Genomic DNA, 24,736 nt, shown 5'->3' with positions numbered 1-24,736 from the left:
AAGAGTCGTGGGAAGTTGGCAGAGTAGGAAGTTCCAGTATTCAGTCCTTCTTCCAGAAGAGCTATTAGAAAGGCAGAAACTGTCTGAAATAACTATTTTAAACCCTGGAGCTATTAGAACACTGTACAACATCCAGGGGAAAGTGGAAGGAAGAGGTTGGTAAATGATGGTAAAGCTGTGCCCAGTCTCACAGCAGGCTGTCATGGGGTCCAGCCTCTGGCTAGCTAGCTGGTGACAGAAAAGGACATTCAAAGTCTCATCCCCAAGATGAGGGGTGGGCATGTCAAATTGCTGACGGCAGCTTTTGATTAGTGGCTTTGGATCACTGTGGGTCCAGCTCTAGGGGTGGCTATTATTCCAACCCACCACTGACATATGTCGCTGAGGAGACTTAAAGATACTGTGCTTCCTCAGGGTTGTAGTTAGTTGAAGGACTGGATTTGCTGGGCAGGTGAAGAAAGGTCAACTCTGTGGGGCTTTGAAGAAGTTCCTGATACCTGTCCTATTCCCCTTTCCAGGGTTAGTTTCTAGCTGGTCTGTGCCCACTTGATGAGACCTCGGACCTGTTTTGTCAGAGAAAGACTAACTTAGGAAACTCTTCTCTGGTGTTTCCCTCCTCCTAGAATTTGCTGTCCAGGTGAAAGTAGCTTGAGACAAAGAAAGGAGTGTAAGAAACTATAGAAGCAGACAGCCTGGAGCAAAGACTTGCCTGCTGTTAATACCTGGAGATAATCCCTTGAAACATCAAGTGAAGTGATTTTAGCCAATTCTCTTTTGTAAAACGATATTTCTTTTGTGCTTTTGTATTGTGAATATTCAATGGGACCAATATGAACACAGCTTATGATTGTATACAAATCCCCTGCCAGCACATGAAAACAAACTGGAATTTATATATCTATATAAGCATTGTGTATGTATTCATGCACAATAATCATTAAATCACATATATATTTGTGGAATGCTAATTTAAATGATTAAATTATAAAACTTTGTGTATTTATCAAATGAGTGAAAAAAATAAACTTTTGTGCATTATGATACTGAAAAAATTTTTTTTTAATTTAAAAATAAAAAAATGTACGGTGTGCAACCAAAGAGAACAAGGTGAACAAAGAAACAGGAAATAATGGCCCATCCAAAGAAGGAGGATAACAATCCAGAAAACACATCAGAGAAGACCAGAATGTGTTCATACCAAACAAAGACTTCAAAAAAAAAAAAAAAAAAAAGACTTTAAAAATGCTTGAGAAGATGAAGGAAAACGCATAGAAAGAACTAAAAGATATCAGTAAACCAAAGAATAAGCAATATGAGGATCTTAGTAAAGAGATAGAAGTTGAAGGCCACGATAACTAAAATGAAGATTTCGTAGGAGGGTTTTGGCAGCAGTTTGGAGATGACAGAAGAAAGAATTGACAAACTCAAAGGTAAGACAACTAAAATGAGACAGGCTGAGACTCAGAAAGAAAGAAGAATTAAAAAAAATGAAAATAGGCTGAGACCTCTGGGACACCATCAAGCATGCCATTATATTGAGGATATGAGTCCCAGAAAGAGATGGATATTCCTTTTTTCCCCTTTCTCTCTTTCAAATATGTGATGACAGAGAATTTCTCAAATGTAGCAAAAGATGTGATCCACATGTTGAAGAACCTCTGAAAACACCAAACAGGATAAACATGATGAAAAATGTACCCTGTCATATATTAATCACAATATTGAGTGCAAAGGACAGGGAGAGAATTCTAAAAACTGCAAGAGTAAAACAGTTTATCATGAATAAGGAAGTCCCATTTAGATTGACTACCAGTTTCTCATCAGAAACCCTATAGGCAAGAAGGCAATGGGGTTATAATGCTTAAAAGTGCTGAAAGAAAACAACTGTCAACCAAGAATTTTATATCCAGTGGGACTATCTTTCAAAAATGAGGGAGAATTACTATATTCCCAGATAAACAAAAGCTGAGGGAGTCCATCACCACAGGCCTGCCTGACAGGCAATGCTAAAAGCAGCATTTCAGACTGAAGGGAAAGTACACTAGACATTGGTTCAAAGCGGCATAAAGAAATAAAACTCTCCATTAAAGGTTACCATTTGGGTGATTATAAATGCCAGTATTGCTGTACTGTATTTTTTTGTAACTCCTTGTCTTATTCCCTCAGGTTCAAAAATGCAAATGGATAATAAGTAACGATAAATTATGGTTGATTTATCATTATATATGGAGAAATAAGTAGTAAGAAATACTAAAAAAAAACTCTAGGGAATACAGAGAAATATAGGAAAAGTGTATGTGTTTATTATTGAAGTCAAGTTTGTATCAAACCAAATGATTGTTATATATCCAGGATGTTAAAATTTAACCCCATGATAACCACAAGGAAAATTCATGAAAATTATATCCCGATAGAAGAGAAAAGACCCTCAATGTGGTGAAAAACCAAAAAATCAAATAAATATAAAAATAGGAATTAATTGAAGAACTGAAGGACAAAAAAAGTATAAGACATACAAAGACTATATAACAAAATGACAGAAGAAAGTCATGCATTATCAGTAGTGAGCTTAAGTATAAATAGATTATCTCTCCAGTTAAAAGGCAGAGATTGGCAAAATGTATAGAAAAGCATGATGTGGCCATATGCTGTCCACAAATTCAAAACACAAGTAGTTTGAAAGTGAAAGATTGGAAAAAATATATCATGCAAATAGTAAGCAAAAAAAGCTGAGTTTGCTCTACAAATAACAGATAAAACAGTTATGAGGGACAAAGAGGGTCATTATATGCTGATAAAGGGGGAAATTCAACAAGCAGATGCAGTATATATAAATATGTATGTACCTAATGGCATAGGTCCAAAATATATGAAGCAAACACTGACATATTTGAAGGGAGAAATTGGGGGTTCCACATTAATAGTAGGGAATTTTAATACATCACTTCCAATAATGGATAGAACTTCCAGACAGAAGACCCATGAAGAAATGAGACTTGTATGATCCTTTAAACCAACTAGACCTAACAGACACTTCATTCAACAACACAGAATACAAATTATTCTCAAGCACACGTGGATCATATGTTAGATCGATAGACCATATGTTAGATCACAAAAAGTCTGAATAAATGCAAAAATATTGAAATCATACAACGTGTCTTCTCCAACCACAACAGAATGAAGATGGAAATAAATAACTGAGAAATGGAAAATTATCAAATTTGTCAAAATTTTAAAATGTACTTTTAGACTGCCAGTGGGTTAAAGGGGGAAATATCTTGAGGCGAATGGCCATGAAAGTAAAACATACCAAAACTTATGGCATGCTGAGAGGGAAATTTAGAGCTTAAAGTGTTTACATTAAAAAAGAAGAGAGATTTCAATCAGATACCTAACGTCAAATCTGGAATAACTAGTTACAGAAGAGCAAACCAAACCCAAAGCAGGCTGAAGAAAGGAAATAAAGTTAGAGTAGAAATAAATGAAACAGAAAACAATAAAAAAAAAATAGAATCAACAAAACCAAAAGTTGGTTCTTTGAAAAGAGCAATGAAAAGAGAGGACACAAAGGAAATCAGAAATGAAAAGGGGAGCATTGCTACCAGCTACAGTGAAATAAAAAGGAGTATAAGAGGCTACTATAACAAATTGTATACCAATAAACTGTATAACCTGGATGAAAATAAATTCTTAGAAGCATGCAAACTACCTACACTGACTCAAGGAGAAGCAGAAAAAGAAAAGAAATAGCCAAAGCCATCTTGGAAAAGAAGAATGAAGTGGGAGGACTCAGACTTCCAGAACTTAAAATTTGTTACAAGCCTCCGTAATCAAAATAACATGGTAGTGGCACAGAGACAGACATACAGACCAATGGAATTTAATTCACTTTCTTTTTGAGAAGGATACAAAGCTCCCTCAATTGGTAAAGAATAGTCTCTTCAGCAAATGGTGCTAGGAAAACTGGATTTCCTTTTGAAACAAAAAAAGGAGGACCCCCAATCTCATACCTTACACAAAATCAATTCAAAATGGATCAGAGACCTAAATTATAAGAATTAGAACTTTTGACTTCCTACAAGAAAATATGGGGAGGCATCTTAGGACCTCATGGTAGGCAAAGGTTTCTTAGACTTTACAGTCAATCACAAGCAATAAAAGAAAAGATGAATCAATGGAAACTTATCAAAATGAAGAACTTTTGCGCCTCAAAGGACTTTATCATGAAAGTAAAACAAAAGCTTACAAAATGGAAAATATTTGAAAACTGCATACCTGATAAGGGTTTAATATACAGAATATATAAAGAATATATGAAAAAATCCTTCAATTTGACAGCAAAAAGACAACCCAATAAAAAAATGGTCAGAAGTCTTTAATATAAATCTCTCCAAAGAAGATACCTGAGTGACCAGAAAGCGCAGTATCATTAACCATCAATCAGGGCATTGCAAATCATAACCACAAGGAGATACCACTTCACACCCACTGTAATAGCTGCTATTCAAAAAAATAGATATATAAGTGTTGGAGAGGAAGTGAAATAGGAAACCTCATTCATTGCTGGTGGGAAATAAAATGATGTAGCCATTGTGGAAGACAGTTTTCCTCAAAAAGTTAAAATATAGAATTACTATATGAGGTTGTAATCCCAGTACTAGTTGTAGACCAAAAAAAAATTGAAATGAGGGACTCAAATATTTTCACATGGATGTTCATAGTGGCATTATTCACAATTGCCAAAAGTTGGAAGCAACCTAAGTGTCCAACCACTGATGAATGGATATATACATACAGTGCAGTATCACTCAGCCATAAGAAGGAATGAAGTCAGGGGTGCGAGGGTGGCTCAGTGGTAGAATTCTCGCCTGCCATGTGGGAGACACGCGTTCGCTTCCCGGCCCAGGCACTTCCCAAAACAAACAAAAATTCAACAAATGGTGCTGCAATAGCAGGATACTCACGTGGAAAAAGAATGAAATTTGACCTCTGCCATACAGCTTACAAAAATAAATAAATGCACTAAAATAAAATTAGAAAGAAAAGGAATGAAGTTCTGATACAACTGACAATATGGATGAACCTTGCAGACATCGTGTTGAGTGACATAAACCAGATAGAAAAGGAAAATATTTTTGTGATATTAATGGTACAAAATAATTAGAGTAAGCAAATTCACAAAGTGAGAATCTGGATTATATGTTACCAGGAGATATGGTGAGGGTAGGATTGGGAAGGTAAGGCATGGAAGATGGCTATGTTTGACAATATATGGTGGTGATGATAGCACATCATTAACGTAATTAACAGCCCTGAAATATATATTTTAATGTAGTTAAAAAGGGAAAGGTAGATTGTATATGTGGTAACAGAATACAATTTTTAAAAAATCCATGGAGCCACACAACACAGTGAAGTCTAAAGTAAACCATGGACTATAGGTAACAGTGCAATAATAAAACTGTGCTTCCATCAATTGTAACAAATGTTCCACACCAATGAAAGATTCACAGTAGAAAGGTATTTGGGAATCCTGTATTTTATGCACGATTGTCCTGTAGACCCAAAACTTCTCTTATAAAGAAAAAAAAATCCTTGGAATGGTAATTGGTTCCCATAGAATAATTATTAACTTTCAGAGAAACCCTCCCTAGTTGTCCAAGCCTTCTGAATATTTTTTTAAATTTCATTTTAATTTCATTCTTGTCTTTAATTTTTAATTTCCTGTCCTGACTTACACATTTTTCAACTATTACAATTACAGTGCTTCAGCTTCTGAAGTATAAATTCAAACTGAATATTGATAGCCATTCTCTGCAGTATCTTCTTCTGAAAGTACGTCTAAATCTACTAAATAGTTATAGTGGAATTAATGTCTTTAGGCAGATGAACAATCATTTAGAAACATTTATTTAGTCTTAATGCAGGATTCCATTCTGGAGCAATACTCAGGGACATGGGGAAGGAAACAGGGAGTAGATTCTTTAGTTGCCAATATGTATATATATAGAGAGAGAGATACGCCATCAATATTCATAATTCTAAGAAGTGGACATTTTCATTTTATATTCAAATTATTGATTTTAAAGGTGATCGTATATATACTGTGTAAAAGAAAAAATATTCTGGGCATAGATTTATTGATTAAGTCTCTGTTTAAGGTCCATTAACATTCTTTGTGGAGTAAAATGTGTCATCCTTATTTTACTTCAGGTATGGATTTCATGGCCAGAAAATATTTATTATTGTTCCATTTTCCCTCTCTTCCCTCCTTAGTGGCCTCTCCTTGCTTATCCTTAAGCAACAGGGGATAACTTCTCTGCAGTTCCAGTCCCTGAAGGAAATCAGCGCAGGGAACATCTACATCACTGATAACAGTAACCTGTGCTATTACCATACTATTAACTGGACGACGCTGTTCAGCACTGTCAACCAGAGAATAGTGATCCGGGACAACAGGAAAGCAGAAAATTGTAGTAAGTGCATTACCTGGGCTTTCAAATATGCGAGCTTTGCACGTCTCTGCCATTCTACATTGAACCAAATAGAACAGTGGAGCAGAATCATTATCTTCACATTTCAACCCTTTTTAAAAGAGGCAGCTGTATTATACTTACTTGGCATAAAATAATTCACAATAATGGCTTTTTGCAATACATTGCCATGTGTGCAAAACTCTCCTAATACTGCAAATCCTCTGTGGCGCTGCAGATTTGATAAGTCTAGGCAGAACCTTAGAATCTCCGTTTTTAACAAAGTGCCCCAGGTAGTTCCTTGGATCCTATCGGTTTGTGGAAATCCACCTTTTAAAATCTCTGTTGCTTTTCTGTTTCAGTGAATTTGATAACATAGTATAACAAAGGACATTTGTCATTTGGAGGTGGTGGGATTTGTAAAATTACTGTTTAAAAATTTGCAGTTCATGAAGAAAGGTCATTTCATAAATGCAATTCCATAGCCATGTCACTGTCTCTTATGCTACTTATTGATCCAGTTCCTACTTCTTCATTACACAGAAAATGTTTTCATGGGGCATGTACCCGTTTTTCATGGACACATAATTATGCTAATCATTTCCTATACTGCTCCAATGATCAGTTTTAAATTCTTCCCTGCATATGACTCTCCACTACATCTTCTGAGTGGTACTCTTATGCTATAAAATGTCTGGCTTATTTATGGTAAATATTAAAGAAAAGGACTCAGAATTCAAATGATCTGTTTATAAATGTGCATTCTTGTGGGAGTGATGAGTCAATCCCCTTTAAAAGACACATCTCCTGACCAGAAATTCCAGTCTCAGGTTATTTCTTTATATCTTTGATCTCACCATTGAAATGATCATAAGGGTGTACATAAATAATGTTGAGTTTGTTTTTGCATGTATATTAATAATAAAGGGCTCTTAAGAGGCCAACATGATTTAAATTTCTGAGTTAAGTAGTTCACAGATTTAATTTATTAATATACCATCTTGTTTCCAAAGGATTTAAGGTAGCTCAGGTTAGCAAATAATAAGGAATGCTAAACCTTTGAATTTTCATAAAAATATAACTTGTAAAAAGAATAAATCACTCATGCTTTAGCTGTTTTGAACTAACTGAATATTTTCTGGAGAAAAGACATCTATTGCAACATGAAGTTCCTATTTTGAGTGAACTGAAGTTCTTATACCTTCTTGTATTCCACATAGAATCAAAAGTATAAAATCTAATTATGTATCAAGATAGGCATGCTCATATTGAATGAGATTCATCCTTTCATTTAGCCTGGATCATCTCCTTGGTTTTATACATTTCTGATTCCCAACAGAAAGCTTGCTTTTCATTTTCTCTGATACTTATGCTTCTTACTCCATGTTACTATTTATGTGTCCGTGCATGCCCCAGAGTAGATTATTCAGGGCAGTAAAATAGACTCTTCCTCAACATCAATTGATAAACATGCCCTTAATTTGGGGTTATAATAGCAAAAACATCAGTACTTTAACTAATACCTTCATAATTAGTGGTGGTTTTCATAATATACATGTGATGTGAATCCCAGTCACAAAAGTAAGCCAATAATTTCACTTCTTTCCTTCCACTGTCCTTTTCTTCCACCCTTTTCCTTCAAAAAACAAACAAAACAAAAACAACAAAAAAGAAAGGTAATGCTACAACTCAAAGATTTAACTGTGATGACAAAAAAACCTAGAGAAATAAAAGAACCAGAAAAAAACATATAATCATTTTACAGATCCTACAAAAGTTCGTACTTCTTTTAACATTTGTAGACCTGATTAAAAAGAAAATGAGAATAAAATACAGAAAGAAGTATGAAGAAATGTGAAACTAAAAAGGGAAAATTCAATAAATTGTGTAATGTTTTTCTGTAGCATTTAAAGACTAAACCTTTCAAACATTTGTAAGAAATTTAATTAATAATAGACTAAAAGTCTAGGATGTTCTTCAAACTTTTAGTCTCACCCCTTTCACATCGAGTTTAGCCATTTTTCAGACATGAACATATATATTTTTTTTTTCTGTAGACTTAGAGTTGGCTTAGCACTTTAGGAGAAGTAAAACCAAAAACAATTAGCAGTTAGGAAAACACAGTTTTGTGATGTTATCATAAAAATTGTGCATATCATTTTTCATTTTTAATATCATAGACTAAGCAGTTTTGTATGAAAATCCTTTTATTAAAATGTAGATTTCAGTCTCAGAGTACATTGAATCCCTGAGCATTCCATGCTCCTGCATTTGCGGATATGTAATTTCCCTGTAAAGTTGACCACAACTATGATGCTTGCTGTTTACAATGAATTTGCAGTGCTTCCTCACAAGTGATTAAGACCTTTTTCTCATCCATTGTGCTCTTTCCAAATAGAAAAACCTAAGTGTCTTTCCTTTTTTAATGTGCTATAAATACCGGATTTTTAGATATTCACTCTTAATACACCACAGACATAGCATATACATGGGCTCACAAATATACACTATGACACGTATGCATGCATGCACACAGCATTTATGTGTGTCTACCTATGCACACACAATGCATCTGATTATACACACATCTAAAGCACACAGTCACATAACATATATATGCACACCTACGCATGTCATCATAAAATATTCATATCTACATTTGGGAATAAGCTTGTTAAAGAAAAGGCAGCCCTTGGTTTCTAACAGTTTTTTTTTTTTTTTGAAGTTCAACATGATTTAAAACAGTTATGGCAAAAAAAGAAGAACTTCACCTTCTCTGTAAAGGCTGACAGTGGTTTAAGCAATCTTATTCTTTTAAGTCACCCATTTCAAAGCAGATTTCATGGTTCGAAGAGATTGAGATTGAGAGAAACTCCAGGACATGAAAAGCCGTTTTCTGCCACCTCCATTTGTGTGGTTATGATAGCAACAAAATGACAGAGCTGGTTGGAAGGAGTTTTAGGGTCGGTTAATAAAAGTATTTGAAGTTTCTTAAAATATTTAAGCATAAAATGTTAACAGTGAAAAATAAACAGTGTAACGATAAATACTATACCAAACCTTCGGAATCTGAGACTCATATATCTCATGTCTTAGAAATATTTTCCCTGTACAGTTAACAGAAACAAGATTAAAAAGAAATTTATTAACTTTTAAAAATGTGAATATATTTACATTTCTTACTATAAATATACTGTTTTCATTGATGAAAATTGAAACAATACAAATATATAAAAAGAAGATAGTAACTCCTGCTATCCTGTATTTCGCTTTCACCATCCTGCCCAGAGGATGGCTACTGTTAACATATAATAGTAGGAGATAGAATAGGATATATGTTTTTTTTAAAATCCCTAATTTAGTAGGATATTGATCTAATATAATTTATTTACGAATCCATCTCTCCTCACTGATGATAAGCATCTAAAGTATTTTAGTTTCTGTAAGTCTATTCTTGAGAATCCCTTAAAATATGTTTTTCCCTTTTCTCTTCTAATTAAAAAAATTGAAATTTGCTTTATGAGAAGTAGCAGATTTAGTACTTTATAAAAATATCTATAATATGAATTTTGGGTGAGTGGTTCTAGAGAAAAATATTTGTAGAAAATATCTAGAGAATACAGATTTTATGTAAGGAAAATACATTTCTGTATTCCTCTGTGATTTTGATCTTCCCCAAATTTAATAGTACAAACCTCAGTGAACTTGAATCTAGGAAAAGTTTACGAACTTATAGTTAATTAATAAGAACTGAACCCCCTGGATGGTATAACATGATCCAGTTTTAGGATGAGTTACTCCCTGTCCAGAATTTATTTGCAACAAGGAATTGGTGAATTGGGAATGGAGAGTATCTGACACCAGTGGAGAATGAAACAGTAATTGGCTGTGTGTTCTTTTCTTTTCCTCTGGTGAATATACAATAAGATAGCATTTTGCCTTCTGTGGTATCAAAAGAAAATTTTGACTTTCTATAAAATTACAGTACTCTTGGTACCATGATCATCATCACCTCTGATACGTTTTATATTATGGAAAAATGAATATAAGTTAAGATTCACCTTGTTTTAAGAAAATAGTGCTAAGGGAGCTGAATTTCTTGCTTCTTTGGGGCTCCTAGTTTTGCCTTTAATTTGTTGTACTCCTAGCCCAGTCCCTCTCTCTGAATATTTCCAAACAAAATGCTGTCTTTCAGTTTAGAAAAATCATTCTTTGAACTTGATAATCTGTTTTGTCTGGGATGTTGATGAAATTTGCCACACGTTTCATTAAGCAAAACTCCAGCGTGAACTATAAAGTACCTAATTTAGAATATACTGAAGCCACTATTCTTCTATGGAATCAGAAGATAGAAAGTCTTAATTAAAATCTTAAAAGAGATTTTCTTTTTACAATTACCAAATTAATACATTAATACACTGTTCTTTGTAAAAAAAAAAAAAAAAAGAAATATGACTTTCTTATTGTGTTTTAAAAAGTACAATGTCTAAATAGTAACAGTACTGCAAAATGTTCTCCCTATTCTTATCAAAAGGGTAATAAGTAGTTGCTGTTGTCAGTTAGTTTCAGAAATGACACCCTTTCTTTATAGCAATCTAGAAATTCTGAAGGGTTGAAGACCTTCTCAACAGTAAAAGTAAGGAATAGGGTAGGCTTTAATTTTTATTCCGTATGGCAACAATTTAATATAACTTGGCTTTAGAACAGCGTTTGCCAAATTTTAAAGCTGAAACTTTTAATTATTAAAAATGCAGAAGTATGGGCTACAGTTTGTCAGAGATTTTTATTTTAGACAGCACGGTGTGAGCCCCAGAATTCTGCATTTTCAATTCATACCAGATCACTCTGGGGCAGATGTCTGTGAACAATTCTTTGAGAAACTCTTATTTTCCCTCCTAGTATATAATAAGAAACATATTTAAAAAGGTATCATCATGGCATTTAAGACTCCTTCAGTTTCTTCCCTGTGGGGGTTAGTTTCCTCAAGAAATATCTATGGTAGGAAAATTCACAGTTGAGTAACTTAAAACCGTGTATTTATTAAGTTTGGGAAGACAAAGAGGTAAGGAGTCAACTTAGTAAAACATCCTATAAATAGCTTGTGTGTTTTTTGTTTTCATTTATTAAACCAAAATAGCAGCAATAACATGCTCTATAAAATAAAGGGAAAATTTAATGATAGTTTGCACATTAACTGATAATAATGAATATTGTGCTATTAATTTTTTTTTTTTTTTTTTTTTTTAAACATTTTCTTGTTTTATTGTATTCTGTTTCTCCGTTTTTTGTTACATGGGCTGGGGCCGGGAATCGAACCGAGGTCCTCCGGCATAGCAGGCAAGCACTTTGCCCGCTGAGCCACCGCGGCCCGCCAGTGCTATTAATTTTTATTCATTTTAGAGCCTCAACAGAATTTATTGATTTATTTTACTTTTTACAGTTAATGCACTGTTTGAGAGGTGCTTTATATGTGCTTAGTATTCCAAGCAAACATTCTAGCCCTTTCTAATATTTTATCACCAATGCCTGATACTGCGCCCTGTCACAATTTCTTGCTCAGGCCTCACCCAAGTCAGCCCCTTTTACACGTCTAACCTTCCTTACTCCCAGATCTTACTGGAATACGGTTTACTGCTTGTGGTAGGTTGAATACTACCTCTCTCCCCTCCTCCACCCCAAGCATGTTGGGGCCTAATTCCTGGAACCTGTGAAAATTACCGTATATGGCCAAAAGGGCTTTGCAGATGTGGTCAAGTTAAGAATTTTGAGATGGGGTGATATCCTGGACTATCCAGGTAGACCCTAAATATAATCACAAGTGTCCTTGTAAGATGGAAACAGAAGGAGATTTCACTGTAGCAAAAGAAAAAGTGATGTATCCTTGGAAGCAGGGATTCCAGTGATGTGTCTACAAGCCAGAGATTGCCAAGGCAGTTCCTAGATGCTGGGAGAGGGCAGGCATGTGTCCTTCCATGGAGCCTCCAGAAGGAACCTTCCCTGCTGACACTCAGGTTTTAGCTCCCTAAAACTGATTTTAGACTTCTAACTTCTAGAACCATAAGAGTATAAATTTGCATTGTTTTAAGCCACTCAATTTGTGGCAGTTTGTTACAGAAGCAATAGAAAACTAATTTAGTACTCTTTTAGTATCTGAAGCCGAACTCAAATTCTTGTAGGCAAAAGAAGGGAATGAATGTATCTGCTCACAGAACTGAGAATTGGAAGAAGTACCAGCTTCAGGCATAGATTGATCCAGTTGTCCAAACAATATCACCAAAACTGAATCCTTCTACATTGCTTTATTCTGCTTTCTTCTTAGGCAGGATTTCTTTATCCATAGAAGATGGTAAGGCCAGGCTAAGAGTATCTTTAAAACTTATGAGTACCCATAAAAGAGCTTTGCCATCTCTCTGTATTAGGGAAAGGAATCTGCTTGGCCCTGCTTAGGTAAAATGCCTCTCTCTGGACAGCTCATTATTCTCTCCCTGACACTATCTGTTCAAGCATTTCTTAACATCAATCCTTTCAAAGCAGTTGAGTGATATTTTAAGAGTACAAAGATTGTTCTTACTCTCCAACTTAAAACCTTTCAGTGGTTGCCTACACCTCTTAGGAGAAAGCACAAAATTCTGAAAATGGGCAATAGTTCCGCTGTAACCTTGCCCCTGTCTACCTCACTACCTCATCCAGAACCACTTATTCACACACTGCTCATATCCAGCCTGTTCTCTAAAAGTGCTAATCTCATTCCCCCACCCCCAGGGATCTTGGCCCTCATTTTCCTATTTAGCCATTTTACTTCATCTTAAATGTCTTTCCTTCTGTGTTGATCTAATGCCACCTATAAACTATGTGAGGACAACCCCTACATTGCCTTGGCACACTGTATAATTTTTTCATGCCATCTGTCAAAAAATTAATTAAATTTACTTTGTGACTATTTATCTAATGCCTGTCACCCCAGCTAGACTGTAAGCTCTATGAGGTAAGAGAGTATATATTTTATTCCATTTTTCCATCATCATGCCAACTCTTAGCAGTCTCCAGCATACAATAATTTCTCAACAAATATTTTTTGTAAAACATTAATTTATGAATATGCTTGCATCCTTTCACAAATTTTTCTTGAGAACTTTGAATGCTTACTCTGTTAGAAACTGCATGAAATATTCCAATATGATATCTTTCCATACCAGTCTTGATAGGTGGATATTACTATTCATTTTACGAATGAGTTACATGTAATATTTGCCCAAGGCTACAGGGCCATTACAGAATAAGGACTGGACCTATGCTTAGCTTATCCCCAGACCTGTGTTATTATCGCTAAACCATATTATTTTTAGCTTTAAAAAATGATTAAACATACCTGCCCAGCTATATCTCAATAAAACCCATGCTTCCACATATAGTAAACATAAGTGTAAATGGCATAGATGGTCTTGTGCTGTGATGAAAGATTTTGTGCCTTTAGACAGGTACTTCATTTCAATATTTTAGAGATAATCCCTTTACGTTCACACACATGGCACAGTAGCAAGATCCATTATTTTAAGCCTGCCTCTGTTTTAATGAAAGCAGGTTCAGTATTCTCTGTACAGGTTAAAATAATAAGCACATTATCTCTCCATATTTTTAACAGACAGGTACAATTCAGATAAGATAGCGAAATATCTGTTCTACAGCCCCCAGAGAAAACAGAGAGGAAGTGAAAGGTTGCCTAATAAATTCATTGTTAAAATTTCTCTGGGGAGGTTTATAAAGACCTTTTGAATTGCAAGCCATTGAATAAGAGCTTCTGCTCCTTCATCTGTGAATGTTGCTCTTGAAGGTTAGAGGACTGTGGAATTCTTGGTACTGATTGAACACTGGTTTTCTCTTACGAATTTCAAAGAAGTAAGATCCTTGGCTTTTTGTTCTATGATGTGTGGAGATACTTCCCTTAGTTTTGCTAGAGAAAGTGATCAACCACCCTTCAATTTCATCATCTAGTCATTTGCAAAGAATGAGAAGGTAGCAACTATTATCGTTTTCGGTTGATTTTTGCTTTTCTCCATTAGATACTCATTTCCAGAACCTCGACTGCCCTTAAATTAGCATATAAGTAAAAACTTGGAAATGCAACAGGCAGCAGAAAAAATAGGGAGGATCTGGGTTGAAGCTAAAAAAAAAAAAAAAAAAAAAAAAAAAAAAACCCTTTCCAACAACATGCTTTTGAGTTTAGTCAACTTTGTGGGACATGGAGGGGCAAGAGACAAGAGAGAGACACTATCAAACCTGAAAAATAATTAATGCAAGTTGGTGAAATATATAAAACAAAATGTCAATGGAATATCATGAAATGTGCAGTGACAAGGGGATACTGATGGCTTTGCCTGCAGCATCACCAAGGAGATATATTTGAAAATGTATTTGAAGGCCTTCGGCAGAAGTTGTTAAAGCAAAGAAGTCAAGAAACTGATTATATTTTCTACAGGATGATATGAATAGAAAAAGTCAGAGATTCAAGGCATTGTGCAGTATGATTTTGAATATAGAATAGTTTTCTTTACAAGTTGTTTTTAAAATATGGCTTTTGGACATTTCTTTTCCTTTGCAGGACTTCCTCTGATGTATATCGTATATCACATAAGCAAGTGTTTATAAAAAATTGTGGAATGAAACATGGGCACATTACAAATAATATTAAGATGGGTGAATATTTATAAAACGAATATTTTTTCTTAATATTCAGAAGTATCATGCCCTTTTTTCTGCTATTTTCTAACTCTGCACCTTTACATAGAATTTAACCTTACACAATTCTATTTAATCAGCTTTATTAAACTGTCTTTCTTGTCCTTACATTTCTAGAAATTATTTGGAGGTCAGGGATTTAGTGATATGAGTTGTATATTAAAGTTCCATCTTTCCTGATGTTTCGTTTATGCAGTCAGAGAAACCATTTCTCTGTATTATAAATGAGTGAGAAAGAAAGAACTCTTGCTACTTGTTCAAAATCAATATAACAGATAAACTGTCAATTTATCTTTCCCAAGTAGAACATCAAATTATTCAACTTTAAGGGGAAGATAATCTCTATATCCAAAAGGAGAGAAAATATGGTATTTCATTTTAATAAATCTCTAAGACATGGAGAAAACCACAATTGCACAAAGACCACAGATTTTTTGAGTTACCTATGTTTTAGTTTTCTAGGCTGCTCCGGTGAACACCATGAAATGGTTTGGTTTAAACAACGGGAATTTATTCATTTATGGTTAGAGTCTGGGAAAATGTCCAAGTCACTAAAACAATGCTTTCTTCCCAAACACCGACTCCTGGTCATCCTTGGCTCCACTTCCACGTGGCAAGGCACGTGTCAGGGCACATGGCAGCATCTGCTGGTCCCTGCTTCTCTCTCTCTCCCCCACCCCCACCCCACCACTACACCTATAATACTTCATAATGTATTTGTGATGAGTGACAGTCCTATCTATGTGGAAATACTATTCAGTTCCTGACCTTGAAGATTATCTTTAAAAATTATGCATCTGTTATTTAGAATCACAACTTCAGAGTTAATGAGAAAAAACAGAATAGACAAAACTGTGAATTTCATTGAAGACTTGGTGTTTTGCAGCTGTGTGGGGGCACTTTGGAGAAGTCTTATGATCTATGAAACATCTGTCTAAAAACAAGAAACAGCAAGTAATCCTAACTTGGACTGTAAAAAATGAATATGTGATATCCACTTCCAGCCCAGAGTAATAACATGCCTCACATGAAACAACCGATCAAAGGGTAAAATATGTGAAACTGCAGTTTGTAAGAGAATGGACATCAGATAATTAATGTGAATGATACCTGAGAGAGAGGAAACCAGTTGAAGGGAACCATACAATTGCCTTGACTAACTTCCTTGAGAGAGTTTCTAGGCAGTAGGGCAATGAGGAGGGGGCCCAAGGGCTCCCTGAGTTGAGAAGACAGAGCTGAGTGCAGAGAGAGGTAGGCAGCTACAGTTAGCTGGAAAAGTATCCCAGCAGAGAGAGCAATACAAAAAGGATATCACACTACAAGAAATAGTAAAGGAAGTTCTTCAGGCAGAGAAAATGGTACAAGATGAAAGTGTGGAGCACATGGAGCAAAGAGCACTGCAAAAGGTAACTTCGTGGCTAAATATGTAGAGTTTTCTCATGATTTAAATATCTTTAACAGATAATTAAAATTTTAAACTCAAAGAAAAAGAAAGTAGTGTGTGATGTATAACATGCAAAAAGTCAGACTATAGCTCAAAGATCGGAAATAGAGACAGTATATCCCATTTTAAAGTTCTTAAAATATATACAAAGTGGTAGAATATAACTTGAAGGTAGACTGCAATAAATTAAATATATATTACTTAGACTCCCACTTCTGGAAAGGTGGAGTAGATACACTTCTCCCTCTTCTTCCTGCGAAGTACAACTGAAAGCCCTAAATATTAGATATAAAGCAAGCACGAGACTCTGAAAAGTACAGAGAAGGCAGACAGGCCTGGGATCCTGGGATCCAGGACCAACATGTGGTGAATTCTTCGGGTTTTGTTTTTGCCTCATGTATCCCAAATTTGGAGCTGAGGAAGCTGAAAACTCAGAAATGCCAATAGGAACAGACAATAATAACAACAACAGTAATGCTAATACTAATGCTATCAATAATAAAAGTCTAGTCTATCTATCCACAGGACCAGGAACTAGAAAGACAGAAAAACTTTTAGACAATAACTACCCTATGCAAAGGTCTCACGCGCGCGCGCACACACACACACAAACACACACACACACAAACAAATAAAACGAAAGCACCAAAAGTGTGGTCAACCTGGTCTTCTACCTCTTGACCCAGAAGAAATGAGGAGCCCTTCCTGCCCCCACCCCGATGCTGCTGCAGCAGGGCTGTCAGGGGAAGGCGAGAGGAGAGTCAGGATTTTCATCACTGTCCAGTATTAACGAGTCACCCCCTACCCCTCCCCTCTGTGTCAGTGGAGGCCACCTGGGGAGCAGTCACAACGCAGCCCTGCCCCTTCCAGCTGGGGAGGTCTCAGTGGAAGCCAAGTGGGAAGCTAGGACATCCCCACCTGCTGAGCAAGGTTAAGGAATAGTACCCCTAAGATGTCAGTGGCTGCTGAGTGGGGAACCTGGCAGTAAGGAGCCAGCGCCCATGCCTGCACCTGCCAAGGCAGTGTCAGAAAAAGCTCACTAGGACAGGACATTTAAATAAGATCTAGAGTCTCATAACCTAATACTCAAAATGACAGGGATTCGATTAAAAATCACTTGCTATACCAAGAACCAGGAAAGGATAACATAATTGTATACCTAAAATAATTCCCAAGGAATCTATAAAAACTCTATAATAAATAAGTGACCTCAGCATGCTCTTAAGTTGCAAGATAAGCATTAAAAAATCAACTGACTGTATGCTAGCAATGAATATGTGGACACCAAAATTAAAATTGCAATTCCATGCACAATCACTAAAAAAATAAGAAATACTTAAGTGAAGATCCAACAAAACACATGCTAGACTTGTATGCTGAAAATTTAAATGCTAGTGAATGAAATCAAAGATTTAAATATATGGACATACCATTTCACAGGGTTGAAAGACTCAAAATAGTAAAGATGTTGATTCTCCCAAATTGATTTAAAAAAAAAAGGTCTAATGCAATTACCATGACAATATCAGCAAGATTTCTTGAGATGTAGACAAGATTATTCTAAGAAGTTTTTTGGAAAGGTAAAGGAACTGAAATAGCTAAAACAATTTCAAATGAAGTGGGGAGATTCAGCTTACCTGACTGCAACATTTATTCCATAGCTACAGTAATCACAGTGATCTGTGGTATTAGCAGATCAATAAAATGGATCAATAAAATTGAATAGAGAAACCAGAAATTGACCCCCATAAATATGTCTGACTTATCTTTGACAAAGGTGTGAAAGCATTCAATGGAGGAACAATAGCCTTTTGTACAAATGGTGCCAGAGCAAGAGGGCATCTATAGGTTAGGAAAAATGAACCTCAACCAAAGTCTCATAGCTTATACAAAAATTAATTGAAAAAGGATCTTAGATAAAGTAAAATGTAAAGTTTTAAAGCTTAAAGATTTCTTAGACTGGACACCAAAAACACAATGCATAAAAGGAAAAATTGATAAATAAGACTTCATTAAAATTAAAATAATTTGCTCTGGGAAAGTTCCAGTGAAAAAGATGAAAGTCAAAGCTACATATTTGATGAAAACATTTATAAACCACTTGGGTCTATAATATATAAAGAACTTTCAGAATTCAACACTAAAAAATGCCATTTAATGTGGGCAAAAGATATGAAGAGACATTTCAGAGAGAATAATTTACACATGCCAGAAATGTACGCAAAAAGATGTTCAACATCCTCAGCCATTTTAGAGAAATTCAAATTAAAACCACAATGAGATATCATTAGCAAGCTATCAGAATGGCTAAAATAAAAACTAGTGGCAGCACCAAATGCTGGACAGGATGCAGAGAAACTGGATCATTCATACCTTGCTGGTGGTAATGTAAAATGATGTAGCCACTCTGGAAAACATTTTGCCAGTTTCTTAAAAATTTAAGATGCTACTACCATATGATACAGCAGTTGCTTTTCTGGGCATCTATCCCAGAGAAATGAAAATTTATAGTCACTGAAAGCCTGTAGATTAATGTGTTTAGCAGCTTTATTTGAAATATCCCCAAACTGGAAAAAAAAAAAATAAACAGATGTCCTTCAATGAATGAATGCTTTTAAACACTGTGTTATTTCTATACTATAAAATACTATTGACAATAACAAGAAACTAGTAATAGATACAACAACCTAGTTGAGTCGCCAGAGATTTATTCTGAGTAAAAAATGTCAACTGTAATATTACATACTGTATGATTCCATTTATCTAATTTCTTGAAATGACAGTTATAGAAATGGAGAACATATTAGCAGTTGCAAGGGCATAAGGAGAAGGTAGGAAAGAGAGAGAAGTAGGTGTGTTTATCAAAAGGCAGCATGAGGGATTCTTGCTGTGGTGAAAATGTCATGCAACTTGACTACATCGGTGACAATATTCTGATTGTGATATTCTCATACTTGCAAGATGTTACCACTGGGAAAAGAATACTGGGTAAGGGGTAGGTAAGCTCTCTTGGTGTTATTATTTACATCTGCAGATGAAGCTATACTTATCTCAAAAGGTCAATTAAAAATATAAAACCTAAAAGTCTGAAAGCTACCACCAAAATAACAAATAAAAAATCTATAGCTCATAAGCCAACAGAAATGATACAATAAAATCATATAAAAATTTGATTAATGCAAAATGTGGCAGAAAAAAGGTGATAAAAGAAAAAAGAATAGATTAGACAATTGCAAAACAAACAGCAAGATGATTGATTTCAACTTAACCTCATCAATTATCAAATTAGTAAGTGATTGAAATATCCCAATTAAAAGGCAGAGATTTTTAGACTGTATATAAAAATAGCAAGGCCATACGATATGTTGCCTACAAGAAACAGACCTCAGATGTAAAACACCAAATAGATTAAAAGTCAAAAGATGAAAAAAATGTGAGTGATATAGAAATAGATCAATAGGACAGAAAAGAGAGCTCAAAAATAGATCCATAAATATGTAGACAACTTATTTTTTATGAATATGCAAAAATTATTTAGTGGAGAAAGTACTGTCTTTCAACAAATGGTTTTGAATGTAGTTACTATCTATATGCCAAGTGAACAGCTCCTTACATAGCATATATAGATTGCTTTAAACAGGATCGGATGCCTATGTATAAAACCAAAACTATAAACTTTAAAAAGAAATATTAGGAAAAAAACATTATGACCTTGAATTAGATACAGATTTCTTAGATATGAGAAAAACATAATCCATAAAAGAACAAATTGAGAAATTGGACTTTGTCAAAATGAAAAAGTCAACTTTTCAGAAAAAAAGCTAAGAGAATGAAAGGTCAAACTAAAGTTTGGGGGAAATATGCATGGAATACATAAAGAATTCTCAGTACTCGGTAATAAGAAAATGAACAACCCAATATAAAATAGATAGAAAATTTTAACTGACACTTCACCAGAGGCAATGTATGGAAAGCAAATATGTACATTAAAAGACTGTCAACATATTTAAGGATCTTTAATTATGCTTACAATTATTAAGGAAATGTAAATTAAAACCACAAGGTACCACTACATACCTATTTAAAAAGGCTAAAATTAAAAAGACTGACCAAACCAAGTGTTGACAAAAATATGAGGGAACTCAAAACGCTTGAGTTGGGTTCACTGCTGGTAGGATGCAAAATGATACAACCACTTTGGAAAACAATTTGGCCATTCCTTAAAAATGTGAACATTTGATGTGATCTGACTATTCTATTCCTAGATATGCACCCAAGGGAAATGAAAATGTTATGTCTGTACAAAGATTTCTGCAAAAAATGTTATAGCAACTTAGTTTTTAATAGCCAAAAAATAGGAAACAACCCAAATGTTCATCAACAAGTATAGAGATAAACTCTGCTATGTGTAAACATGAGAATGAACTCAGTAATACAAATGGGTAACTATTGGAACACATAGCGTTGTGGATGAATCTCAAAATAATTATGCTGGGTAAAAGAAGCCATTCAAAAAGAGTTTTTACTGTATGATTTCATTTATATAAAATTCTAGGAAATGCAAATTAGTACGTAGTGACAGAAGGTAGATCCGTGCTTGTCTGTGGAGGGTGGGACAGGAAAGAGAATTATATATAAGTGCATGAGGAATCTTTTGGAGCTAAGGGATACATTCATTATCTTGATTGTGGTCTGGCTCATGGAGGCATACATGTGTCAAAACTTATAAAATTGTATACTTTACAAACAAGTATTGTAGCATATATTTATACTTCATTAAAACACTGAGATTGCTCTCTCTCACTCACATACACAAACATACTTACACACACACTACTTTCTTCTACTCAAAAATACTGAAAGAGAGTATTCAATTAGGCACTTATAAAGACAATGAAAGAAAATTTTGGTCGGTCTAAGTCTGCCAGGAGAGAAAAATTTTACACAGTTTTGCCCTGGCTCTTCCATAAGATATCTTCAAAGATATAGACGACAGAATGTATGGATTTTGATATTTCTCTTCATTGTTGTGAAACTAGTCAACAACACAGACACAGGCAATTCCCTCTCTCCAGCATATATTAGAGAAGGTAACTTTCACAGGTATTTTATAAATGATTCCCTCTTTGTCTCCCATATGGTAGTCAATGCCATTCCAACCTCTTCACCTATGCTCTTGGTATAGCAACCCATATCACATAAGAAGCAGTTAAAGCCAGTAACTAACAGGAAGATAAAAAGGATTTTCATGTTCTATCTTCTTGGGAATTCATATATTATGAAAACTGTCAACAATTGGGTTTCAGATAACTCAGACCACTCTTCAGATATCTAGAATAGCATCCGAACTCTTTATGGGCCCTTCTTACGTAAGATCTAGTATCCCACACTAAGAATAAGTTACACAAATGTTATTCAGCATAACGAAGAACAGAGATGGCAAACTTTAAGGACAGCTCCAAAATCTTTGCCACTTCTAACAACATAAAATATATATATAAGGGTAAATGTTGGTCAAGTCTTTAGTCTCCAAACCCTCTCATAAATAACCGTTACAATTTGCTAACTGTTCTTTGAGTTTTTTCCTTACATGTGCCAGTTTGACTTATATCAAGGTAGGCTTAGTCAGACTACAGTAGAGACCTATAAAAACTTCTATTTTTTCTATTCTTTCTTTGCCGTCCATAACTCCCATATATTCTTTTTCTTTCTCTTCTTCCATTGATTTTTTTTTGTTTTTATTGTTACTTTATACATCATTTTATTTTATGACAAATAACATTTGTTCTAATTCTTCATGGAACTCTCATATGGAATTGGAAGCACGATTTTAGTGCATTACTAAGGCAGAACATTGATTGGGAATGGTGTAGTTTGCCCCTTACCTTGGGAAATTAATTTCTATCACTTCCTCTTCCTATAGATTTGCACAAATGCTATTTGCTCAGTTTTGTGAAAAATGCAATGTTGCTATGCAACCACAGTACTGAGGCTCTATAATATGGAAAAAGTTGGGAGTAGGTTGGGACGCAGTGACTACTTTTCAACCAAAGTTGCTAAAAATCTCTTTCAAACAAGCTCCTTTAGACATGGTTTTATTTAGGAAGACTTACATGAAAATTATAAATGTCAATACAGTTTTCCATTTCATTTCACCTTGATTTCGGTGTATCTTTCAGCTGCAGAAGGAATGGTGTGCAACCATCTGTGTTCAAACGATGGCTGTTGGGGACCTGGACCAGACCAGTGCCTGTCATGCCGACGCTTCAGTAGGGGAAGGATCTGCATAGAATCTTGTAACCTCTACGATGGGTAAGGCATCTTACAATGTTGCCTCTGCTTCGTGACCTTTGTGATACAGAGTGGGTCAGGTTTAATGGTTAACAGAATATGGTAAAATTTCAGAATGTTTGTATTGGCCAAGGTTTCTTGAGAGTTTAAAGAGAGCTCTTGTTGTGTTGGAAAAAGTGTTTTAAGGGGAAATAATTCCATTTAGAATAACAAGACAATTCCAAATATATGTAAAATAGTATTCACATTTTTTAAAAGATGTACCAAACTAACCAATTCTAAGTAAATTATAGCAATAAATGCTTACACAAATTAAAAAGTGTACTGCTGCTTTTCTTATTAAGGAGATTGTTAAAGTAATCTGCCTTCTCTTATGTCCCAATAATTTGTTTTTTTCTTGTGCTTTCCTATCAATTTTCATTTGGAGTTACTGCATAACATTTGATTATTTTTTCCATTCAAGTTGTATGTCTATTTGATTGTGTATTAGGAATGACCTACATTTCTGTCTCTGACAACTGCTCAGCCCTATAGGAAAACTGCCCTTGTAGTTTCTAGTTGAAGAAGTTCCTGAAAGTGTTTTGTCACTTTCCAGAGAAAAGCAATATTTTAAATCAAGCATCTTAAATTCCCTGTTACTCTACAAGAATCATTTTGTACCCAGTAAAACCAAGTATATACCTTGTGGTATGGTACTTCCTACACTCACAAAATTACTTTATCATAACGTACCATTTCATGCATCACGGTTGTCCTTCATTAGTGTGATGATGTGTTTTTTTAATATTGGCCCCAAGTCACATTTTCTTGTATTGCTCACTAAAAGGATTTTCAGCCTTTTTGCAATGTGTAATTTTAAAGTTCTATATTTCATTTCTTCTTGTGACTCAGAATTATCACATTAATCATGGAACCCAGATAACATTGTAGTTTGGTGTTTGACACTAGAAGGATACAAATGTATTGACATGTCTGTCCTTGGAGAGACACCCAGAACTGATTCCCTCCATAAAACTTTGGGGAAAAGTGAAAGTGAGAAGTTTAAATATAAAAATAGTTTTAGGGAAGAATATAATTTTTTTAGGAAAATTTCAACTTGTAAATTTGATAAGAAAGAGCAAATTATATGCTGACATTTCATATGAATTGCATTTATGGGTACCTATCACATACTTATAAGGTAATGATATTTTCTACATATAAACCACATCAGATCAACATATGCTTTTTTGTGTGTATAGTGGTCAATGCCATTAAATGAAATGTAGTAGACTTTAATTCCATTAAGTGAATGTTATATTGAGATTATTAAATATGTATGTACAGTCTTAAAGATGGAATGGATTCTAGAAATCGTCTGATCCAACAGTGGCTTTCTATAGATAAATGGTGAGAATTGGTGTTATTAAATGTACTGGTCGAAATCACAAAACTATTTAAGAATTGAACCAACCGTAGAATTCAGAGCATCTGATTTTCATCCTGAATTCCAGAATGTTATTGTTTTTCATTTAATATCTCAGCTGTAAACCTGTCAGAAACATGAAATTTATAAATGTAAGATATGCACCATCTTCTTTGTTATTTCTGCATAACATTGAGAATTTAACAAAAGAAAAGTGCAGAATTTTAAAAATAAACAACACTGATTACCAGACTGTTTTTGAAAGTTTAACATTTTCCACATTTACAACCAGTCAAATCTATTAAAGAAATATAAATTTGTAGCTATAATTTTAAATAATAACGTGGCCCTAGATAACCATAGCATACGGTTGAAACATAATAA

At 34.6% G+C, this 24,736-nt stretch overlaps 1 protein-coding gene across 7 annotated transcripts in view; it reads left to right on the top strand.

The window, feature by feature from the left end:
* Positions 1 to 24,736, top strand: part of ERBB4 (erb-b2 receptor tyrosine kinase 4) — a 1,077,155-nt gene that overhangs the window by 765,768 nt on the left and 286,651 nt on the right. For all 7 annotated transcript variants that reach the window (XM_077154990.1, XM_077154989.1, XM_077154987.1 and 4 more), the window contains exons 12-13: positions 6,280 to 6,479; positions 22,836 to 22,968. In XM_077154990.1, the coding sequence (XP_077011105.1) occupies positions 6,280 to 6,479; positions 22,836 to 22,968 (333 nt within the window). The remainder of the gene's footprint in view (positions 1 to 6,279; positions 6,480 to 22,835; positions 22,969 to 24,736) is intronic.

Source organism: Tamandua tetradactyla, chromosome 3 (assembly GCF_023851605.1).
Source record: "Tamandua tetradactyla isolate mTamTet1 chromosome 3, mTamTet1.pri, whole genome shotgun sequence".
Lineage (NCBI taxonomy): Eukaryota > Metazoa > Chordata > Mammalia > Pilosa > Myrmecophagidae > Tamandua > Tamandua tetradactyla.
The sequence above is the reverse complement of the archived record's forward strand: the minus strand, read 5'-3'. Positions and strand labels throughout refer to the sequence as shown.